At 52.7% G+C, this 9,817-nt stretch overlaps 1 protein-coding gene across 2 annotated transcripts; it reads left to right on the top strand.

Annotated features, from left to right (window-relative positions):
* Positions 1–7,284: 7,284 nt before the first annotated feature.
* Positions 7,285–8,232, top strand: LOC124992627 (keratin-associated protein 10-4-like). 2 transcript variants are annotated; one of them, XM_047563685.1, is made up of 2 exons: positions 7,285–7,814; positions 7,980–8,232. In XM_047563685.1, the coding sequence occupies exons 1-2, from the start codon at positions 7,294–7,296 to the stop codon at positions 8,230–8,232; spliced, it is 774 nt and encodes a 257-aa protein (XP_047419641.1). In that variant the 5' UTR covers positions 7,285–7,293. The 2 variants fall into 2 exon arrangements, with proteins under 2 accessions (XP_047419641.1, XP_047419639.1); XM_047563683.1 differs by having other exon boundaries at positions 7,294–7,814; positions 7,875–8,232.
* The last annotated feature ends 1,585 nt before the right edge of the window (positions 8,233–9,817 follow it).

The following is a 9,817-nucleotide window of genomic DNA, read 5'->3' as shown; positions in this document are numbered from 1 at the left end:
ATTTCCCACAGGAAAAACAGCAAGTTTGAAAAAGGGTTTATAATTTCAAAAGATGGACAGGGAGAGAACAGAAGTGGTGTAGGATGTGATGGCTTCCAGGGAAGAGGAGAGAAAAAAGAAGTAAGAAAAATAAAAGTGAAAAAGAGAACACTAGAGGTTGACTGTTAGCAGAAGAAGAGAGAGAAAGAGAATCAAGGGAAACTGATAAGTGAGAGAAAAACTGCATTTGAAGTAAAAATTTAGAAAAATAAATTAAAAGAATACACGACCAAACCAAAACACACAAATTGAACACCCTGGTCCTCAAAATACTGATCAGTCAAAAATAACTGCCCAGCCCGCCCCACGCTGTGCAGACCTCACACTGCAGCCCCCACCCATGAATGTGGCTGCCACCATCACTGAGCCTCCACATGGCTGCCTCAGTGGTCATCTTGGGACTCTGCAGCTGCCGACATAGCCATCTTGAGTCAGTCTCCGTCTTGGGACGCTGGCCAGGGCCTGGAAGCCCAACATGAAGATCTCACTTATTGATTGCTGCCAACTGCCCACCATTGCCTGTTTGCCTGCCTTTTACCTGCCCATTGCCCTCCTGATGTTTGCCCATGGATCGCCCACTGCCCGCTGCTGCCTGGAAGTCCACTGTCAGGGTACCCACAGGTTTGGTTACGCATGGCCACTGCCATCTTGGGACACTGGCTAGGACCTGTGAGTCCAGGGCCAAAGGACCTACAGGTTTGCGGCTGCCATTTCCAGGCACCACTGCCTCAGTCTGGGGACACTGGCCAGAACCCGGAGAACTATTGCCAGGGCACCTGCAGGCCTGGTTGCACCTGAGGTCTTTCTGCTAGATATGCTAGTGGCCACCATCTGGCTGCCTCTTTGCAGGGCTGCTCCTTTGTGTGAGCACTGAGATCTTGGGGCTGCAGCAAGGTAGAGCCTAGGGAAGCCGAAGCCCTGTCCATCAGATTGCAGCTGGGTGTGTGTTGGCCAGCCTGGGTCTGGCAAGCCTGTGGAAAGCTGAGACCAGGGGCAGTACCTCAGGGGAGCCCACGTTGGAGAAACTGGAGAAAACCAGGTTCTCTTCAGCTGAGTCCTGAAGTACGTACGCAGGGAAGAAAGGGGCCAGCTACAACTGGTGGGAAGGCTGGAAGAGGGTGTGAGGGTATCTTGCAGCTCACCCACCCAACCAGTCTGGCACCCACCAGACTGGAGCTAACATCAAACTTCAGGAAACCCCACTTACTGGCAGAGAAGGGAAGCTGAGAAATTTTTAAAAGCCAATGGAAGCACTTAATTTTCCATTGAGACTTTCCTTCTTTTTTTCCCCTTTCTCTCTCACAACTCTACCATCATTGGATCCAAATACTTTTCATGCATCAATTTATAAAACTGATAAACCCTTAGCTATGCTAATGAAGGGAAAGAGAGAGAAAACTCAAACTACTAAAATTTGTGTTGAAAAAGGAAATATCATGACAGATACTACTATAGACAATAATTAGAAATTATTTTGAAAATTTATACTCTAATAAAATAGAAAATCTCAAAGACATTAATAAATTTCTAGAGACATACAATCTACCCAAACGGAAGCAGGAGGACAGACTCAATTTAAACAGATCAATTTTAAGCAATGAAATCGAAGATGCTATCAAAAGCCTACCAGCCAAGGAAAGCCCAGGACTAGACAGACTCTCAGCTGAGTTCTATAAGACCTTCAAAGAAGAACTAACACCAACACTCCTGAAATTATTCCATGAACTAGAAAAGGAAGGAACCCTTCCAAACTCATTCTATGAGGCTATTACCACCCTGATACCAAAACTGGACAAAGACACATAAAAGAAAGAGAAAGACACATCAAGGAAAGGATACTTCAGACCAATATCCCTGATGAACACAGATGCAAAAATTCTCAGTAAAATTGTATAAATCACATACAAAAACATATTAAAAAGTTAGGCACCACAATCAAGTGGGGTTCATCCCAGGGATGCAAGATTGGTTCAACATACAGAAATCAATATACATAATTCATCACATCAACAGACTTAAAGACAAGAATCATATGATCATCTCAATAGATGCAGAAAAAGCATTTGACAAAGTACATCTTTTTATGTTCAAAACTAGAAAAAATATGGATAGTAAGAGCATACCTCAACATTGTAAAAGTTAGCTACACTAAGCCCAAGACCAACATCATTCTAAATGGAGAAAATTGAAAGATTCCCCCCCAAAACTGGAACAAGACAGCAATACCCTCTTTCACCACTTCTATTCAACATAGTCATTGAAACTCTAGCCAGAGCAATTAGATGAAAGTAATCAAAGGAATACAAATAGGAAAAGAAGAAATCAAACCATCCCTATTTGCCAATGACATGATTCTATATTTAGAAGATCCAAAAAACTCCACCAGAAAACTTCTGGAGCTAATTAATGAATTTAGCAAAGTAGCAGGATATAAAATCAATATCCATAAATCAAATGCATTTCTTTACATCAGTAATTAATCCACTGCAACAGAGATTAGGAAAACTACCCCATTCACAATAGCCTCAAAAAAAAAAAAAAAAAAAAAAAACCAACTTGGGAATCAATCTAACAAAAGAGGTAAAAGACCTCTACAGTGAAAATTAAAGAACACTAAAGAAAGAAATTGAAGACAACCTTAGAAGACAGAAAGATCTCCCATGCTCCTGGAGAGGCAGAATTAATATTGCCAGAATGGTCATACTACCAAAAGTGTTATACAGATTTAATGCAATTCCTATTAACATCCCAATGACATTCTTCATAGAACTAGAAAAAGCAATCATGAATTCATTTAGAAAAATAAGAGACCCAGAACAGTCAAATCCTTAGCGAGAAAAGTGAAGCAGGAGGCATAATACCAGACTATACTACAGAGCTATAGTAACAAAAACAGCATGGTATTGGCACTTAAATGGGTAGATAGACCAATAGTACAGAATAGAAGACAGGGAGACAAATTCACATAAATACGGTTATGTCACACTAGACAAAGGTGCCAAAAGCATACATTGAAGGAAAGATAGCCTATTCAACAAATGGTACTGGTAAAACTAGAAACCAATATGCAGCAAAATGAAATTAAACCTCTGTCTCTCACCCTGCACAAAACTCAATTCAAAGTGGATCAAAGACTTAGACAGTAGAACAGAGACCCTGTGCCTAATTGAAGAAAAAGTAGGCCCAAATCTTCATCATGTCAGCTTAGGACCTGACTTTCTTAACAAGACTCGTAAAGCACAAGAAGTAAAATCAAGAAACAATAAATAGGATGGTATCAAACTAAAAAGCTCCTCAGTATAGGAAACCATCAATAATGTAAAGAGAGAGCCTACAGAGTGGGAGAGAATATTTACCACATGCACTTCAGATAAAGCACTCATCTCCAGGGTATATAAAGAACTCAAAAACCTTAACACCAAAAAACAAAACAAAACAAAACAAAAAACAAAAAAACCTCAACCAATAAATGGGCTAAGGAGCTGAGCAGACACTTCACAGAAGAAGATATACGATCGATAAACAAATACATGAAAAAGTGCTCATCACCCCTAGTAATTAGAGAAATGCAAATCAAAACTACTCGAAGATTTCATCTCCCTCCAGTCAGAATGGCAATTATCAAGAATACAAGCAACAATAGGTGTTAGTGAGGATGTGGGGAAAAGGCACGTCATACATTGCTAGTGGGACTGCAAATTGGTGCAGCCACTCTGGAAAGCAGTGTGGAGATTCCTTAGAAAACTTGGAATGAACCCACCATGTGATCCAGGTCTCCCGCTCCTCAGTTTATACTCAAAGGACTTAAAACCAGCATACTACAGTGACGCAGTCACATCAATGTTTATAGCAGCTCAATTCACAATAGCTAAACTACGGAATCAACCTAGATGCCCTTCAGCAGATGAATGGATAAAGAAAATGTGGTACGTATGCACAATGGAATATTACTCAGCCTTAAAGAAGAATGAAATTATGGCATTTGCTAGTAAATGGATGGAATTAGAGAACACTGTGCTAAGTGAAATACGCCAATCCCAAAGAAACCAAAGGCCGAATGTTTTCTCTGATAAGTGGATGCTGATCCAAAGTGGGGGGGAGGGGAAGGGAAGCATGAAGGGACTTTGGATTGGGCAGAGGGGAGTGAGGGTGGGTGGGGTGGTGGGGGTGGGAAGGCCCATAGGTTGGGAAGGACATTATCACCCTGTATACCGTATGATCACACTACTGTTGTGACTCAGCACCTCGTACAGTCAGAGGAATGAGAAGTTATGCTCCATCTGTGTACAATGTATCAATATGCATTCTACTACCAGGGAGAACCAATTAGAACAAATCAAAAAATAAAAAATAACTGCCTTCAAAAAATGCTTGAAATGAGAAAAAAGAAATAAATATGAATATGTATACGTGTCCATGAGCCATTCAGGTCACAACTGAACAGAGAAAAGAAAAAACAGAAAACTAAATTCTCAGTGAAGAGCTAAAGAATTGGAGTTGAGAAGCTTCTCGGCTCCCTTCTCAGCAGCGGTAGGCGGGGTGGGAGGAGACCCCACAGCTGGCTCTGGAGGCTGGCTGAGGCTGGGCGGGCTCCAGGTTCTTCACTGAATGGTGACCGGCCTGAGGTGCACCTCAGGGGCCCAGCAGCCCTGTCCACCTGGAGACCGCCCTCCAGGGGCCTGGGTCCCACAGTGCGGTGGAGCCGGTCCTTTGTCCCCTCTGTCACCTCTGTTCAGTGTGCGAACTCCATCACTCCGTTTAGGTCCCCGCAGGCTGCGTCTCCAGCCCGGCCTGCAACTGGACATGGTGCGCCCGCCTTTCAGTACGGCCCGCAGCCTCTCGGATCTGGGGTCTCCCCGCACCCGGGCCACCCACCTCCGGAGGATGTGGCTCCCTTAGTTCCCTGGTGCCTCCACCTTGCTCAGGGCCCCTCCCGCAGGCCTGCTGCTGGTGGCAGAGCTGCCCCTCAGGCCGGCCCCTGAGTCCCCAGGCTGCCTTCCATGTCCAGAATTAGCCCCCCGTAAGGTCCCGCCGTCCCTCACCCGCTTGCCGAGCAGCTGCCTGTGTGCCTTCCGTGTCACACCACGGAGCAGCCAGCACAGCAGCCTCTGCTCTGCCAGCTGGAACGTCCAGCGGGATGTTTCCAACCTTGCGTTCAGCGTGGAATTTCCTGGTCACTTGCTGTCTTCCTTCTCTGCTGTTTCTGTTTTTTTTTGTTGTTGTTGTTGCTTTTGGTTCTGGGGATTGAACTCAGGGGCACTCGGCCACGGAGCCACGTCCCCAGCCCTGTTTTGTGTTTTATTTAGAGACAGGGTCTCACTGAGTCGTTTAGTGCCTCGCCGTTGCTGAGGCTGCTTTGGCTTGAGATCCTCCTGCCTCAGCCTCCTGAGCTGCTGGGATGGCAGGCGTGACCGCTGTGCCTGACTCCACTGGTTTTTGGAATGGCGGATCCCGATGAAGAGGGGTCCCACGTACAGAATGGGTGGCTCGGCTGTGTGGCAGGAGGTGGCTTGGCCGTGTGGCAGGAGGTGGCCTTCTCTCTCTGCAGCAACCTCACGGGGAGGTAAAGCCGACGAGGCAGGCGAGCGGCGCTCGCTCGGAGGCCCCAGGCTCCGGAGGCTGCCGCTGGGGCCTGCGCACTGACTGCCGTGGGCTCGCGGACGCTTCCCCACGCTGTCAGGGAAGCAGTGCTGCCTGGGCGCCCACGTGCGGCTCGTGGGGAGCTGGGTCTGTGGCATCAGCCTCGGGGCCACGGGGCCCTGCCAACGGCCATGGAGGTGGCAAGCCTGTGTCTGCCCAAGGCCCCTGGACTGGGCCGAGATTTTGATTAGGGTACAGTGGACAGGTGCCCCCAGGACTGTGACCTGAAGGCACAGGACGCTGGAGTCTGTCCTTCAGGGAGGTCTCCAAGGTCACCCTCGTCTCCACCACCGTCCAGTGCACTTCTTGGGCACCTCACTGCTTGGCAGCACATCAATGGCTTCTCCGTCCTTGTCACCTTGGGGCAGCAGGTGTGCAGGGAGCTGCAGGGTGCAGAGTCAGCCTCCTCCACCTACCAGGGACACGGCCTGTGACACCACTCCACGGTGACCTGCTCTCGTGGTGACATCGTCTCACTTGCAAATAGCAGACACAACGTCACACGTCATTTCCGGACCGGTTGCTTTGGCTGGGCCTCCAGGACAGTGGAGGGTTCCGGGGCCTGTGGGCCTGCTCACCTCTCGTGGAGCCCTCCTCCTGACCTACGGGACTTCAGGACCAGGTGGAAGCCAGCTCCCCACACCGTCCAGGGCTGCTCTGGCCTCATCGCTGCAAGGGAGGGCGCGGGACCTCAAAATGTTCCTGGAGGACCCGTCCACTGCCCTGCCGGGCTCAGGAACACCAGCGCTGGGAGACACCATCCACTGCCCTGCTGGGCGCGGTCTCGGGGAGGGCTCTGTGACGGCCCACCCGAGGTCAGGGCTACTGTGCGGCTGACCTCCCAGGACAGGCCTGGACCACAACGAGCGTCCTCTAGCTTCTCCGCCCAACCCTCACTCCACACCACCTCACAGGCTGGGTGGCCTCCCCGTCCTAGGTCCTGACCCAGGACCCACCTTGCCATGACCAGGGACCACTGGTCTGGGGAAAACTGAAGGACCAGAGGTCAGGCTGGCACAGTGCCAGGGCTCAGAGTCCTAAGCAGGGACTGTCCCAGGAGCCATGGCCTGGCTGGAACGTCCATCTCCTCAGAGAAGGAGGCCGCCCTGGCCTTGCTGCCCACGCAGCCTCGGATCACAGAGACCCAGCTGCAGGGAGGGCCACCTCACCTGGGCACTTCCCAAACATGGGCAGCTCCGTCCAGTCTCTCCTGCCAGAGGCCAGGCGGGTCCAGTGCACACACAGGACAAGGACTCACAACGTGTCCCCGGGGCCAAGAGCCAAGGCCAGAAGCCCTAGCAGGTGAGCCTCGAGGGGCAGGTGCAGGGTCAGCCCAGGGGGCGGCACTTCCCTCCAGGTGACCCAGGGACCAGGCTCTGCCAGCACCAGGGGTTTTACGAGCTGAGCCCTAATGAGGGCCGCAGGCTGCACGTCCACAAGGACAGGGAAGGACGCGGCTGGGCCTCCCCAGGGCCAAACAACTGGGGATAAAAGCCAGAGCCAGGGCTCCTCACACCCACTCAGCCACACACACCACTCACACCCACTCACACCAATCACACTCACACCACTCACACACTCACACTCGCCCACACCTCCTCCCGCAGCACCGCCATGGCCGCCTCCACCATGTCCGTCTGCTCCAGCAACCTGAGCTATGGCAGCCGCGTCTGCCAGCCCGGTTCCTGCGATTCTGGCCCCGACCCCTCCTGGCAGGTGGACGACTGCCCAGAGAGCTGCTGCGAGCCCCCCTGCTGCGCCCCCAGCTGCTGCCAGCCCAGCTGCTGCGCCCCGGCCCCCTGCCTCACCCTCGTCTGCTCCCCACTCAGCTGTGCCTCCAGCCCCTGCTGCCAGCAGTCTGGCTGCCAGCCTGACTGCTGCAGCTGCTCCCCCTGCCAGCCGTCCTGCTGCGTGCCCCTCTGCTGCCAGCCCGTGTGCTGCAAGCCCGTGTGCTGTGTGCCCGTCTGCTCTGGGCCTTCCTCCTCCTGCTGCCAGCAGTCTAGCTGTGAGCCCTCTTGCTGTTCATCCTCCCCCTGCCAGCCGTCCTGCTGCGTGCCCCTCTGCTGCAAGCCCGTGTGCTGTGTGCCCGTCTGCTCTGGAGCCTCCTCCTCCTGCTGCCAGCAGTCTAGCTGCCAGTCCGATGGCTGCAGCTGCTCCCCCTGCCAGCAGTCTAGCTGTGAGCCCTCCTGCTGCAGCTGCTCCCCCTGCCAGCCGTCTTGCTGCGTGCCCGTCTGCTGCAAGCCCGTGTGCTGCTACAGGCCCTGCCCCTGCGTGTCCCTGCTCTGCCGCCCCGTGTGCAGGCCCGCCTGCTGCGTGCCCAGCTCCTGCTCTGCCTCCTGCTGCCAGCCCAGCTGCTGCCGCACGGCCTCCTGTGTGTCCCTGCTCTGCCGCCCAATGTGCAGGCCCGCCTGCTGCGTGCCCAGCTCCTGCTCTGCCTCCTGCTGCCAGCCCAGCTGCTGCCGTGCGGCCTCCTGCGTGTCCCTGCTCTGCCGCCCCGCCTGCTCCCGCCCGGCCTGCTGCCGTGTCTCCTTGGGACAGAAGTCCTGCTGCTGACCGGCCGTGTCCCCAGGCCAGTGGGCTCAGGTCCCTCCTTCCCCTGTCCCCTGGATGCCCCGACTCCCAGCCTGCTGGAGCTCATAGAGGACCAGCTCCTGCCCGTCCCCCAGGCCCAGCCCAGGTTGGGGCCTGAGCGCTCTCCTCTGCTCTCCTGCCCGGCCCCTGGATAGCTGGTGCTACACCACTTCCCTCTCTAGGCCACGTCCCTCCCCATCTGGGCTGGATCCTCCTGATCCTGCTGCTGCCCCAGGACTGTGGTCCTCTGAGCATCAATAAAGCCTGTGCTGCCCACACTCTGTCTGCGCTGATGGACACGCTGGGTGGGAGGGCCAGAGTGGGCCTGGTTCCCAGGAGGTGTGGCCACCCCCTTTTGACCTGGCTGGGCTCCCTGGAGGACCAGCACAGGGCCAGGCTTGATTTCTGCCGACTCAGAACTCGCTGGAGAAGCAGCGACGTGGGGGGCGTTGTCAGAACATCTAAAGGCGAATCAGCCACCTGCTGCCATCTGGGCGGAGGGGTCACCTGTGAAAACAGTGGGCACCCCGAGAAACCTGGAGGAAAAGCGGGGGCAGGGGCGCTGCAGGGATGAAGGGCTTTGAAGACCCCATGTTCCTGGGCATGTAGGAGGCCCCAGGCGTCGCACAGAGGGGCGCGTGCTCAGGAAGACCTGGGCAGCTCTGGGCACCCACCTGTGGCTGACCTTCAAGTTCCGAGCAAGCAGGAGGTGAAGGCGTGAGCAGGAAGTGAAGGCGTGAGCAGGAAGTGAAGGTGTGAGCAGGAAGTGAAGGTGTGAGGAGGAAGTGAAGGTGTGAGCAGGACTGAAGGTGTGAACAGGAAGTGAAGGTGTGAGCAGGACTGAAGGCGTGAGCAGGAAGTGAAGGCGTGAGCAGGAAGTGAAGGTGTGAGCAGGACTGAAGGTGTGAGCAGGAAGTGAAGGTGTGAGCAGGACTGAAGGTGTGAACAGGAAGTGAAGGTGTGAGCAGGAAGTGAAGGTGTGAGGAGGAAGTGAAGGTGTGAGGAGGAAGTGAAGGTGTGGACAGGAAGTGTAGGTGTGAGCAGGACTGAAGGCGTGAGCAGGAAGTGAGGACATGAGCAGGAAGTGAAGGCGTAAACAGGAAGTGAGGACATGAGCAGAAGCAATGGTGTGAGCAGGAGGTGAAGGAGAGGGCGGAGCACAGCGCCCAGGCTGGTCCAGGCGGCACCCAGCACACACACACACAGCCAGTCACACATTTTTCTGGGGAAACACATTTGACTCCAGGTGTGCGAGGAACGCAGGTCACTCTCTGAACACTAACTCAATGGAGTGGTGACCACAGGTAAGGAAGAATGCAGTTATTACAGCACTACTTTAGAAAATGATCGTAACCAAGTACAAGTCACAAAAATCAGCAACGACAAACTGCACAGAAGGAGAAGCTGGTATCCCGAAATTCCCCATTTTAATATTCGTGGTACAGTGTTCAACAAAGTAATTAAGCATGTCAGGAAGCAGAACATATTACCTTTCACAGTAAAGTAAAAGCGAGTAAGAGAAAATGTTCCTGAGGAAGCTCAGAAATTGTTCTCACTAGATAAAGTT

This window comes from Sciurus carolinensis, chromosome 9, assembly GCF_902686445.1.
Source record: "Sciurus carolinensis chromosome 9, mSciCar1.2, whole genome shotgun sequence".
Lineage (NCBI taxonomy): Eukaryota > Metazoa > Chordata > Mammalia > Rodentia > Sciuridae > Sciurus > Sciurus carolinensis.
This window is presented reverse-complemented; position numbering and strand designations above follow the sequence as displayed.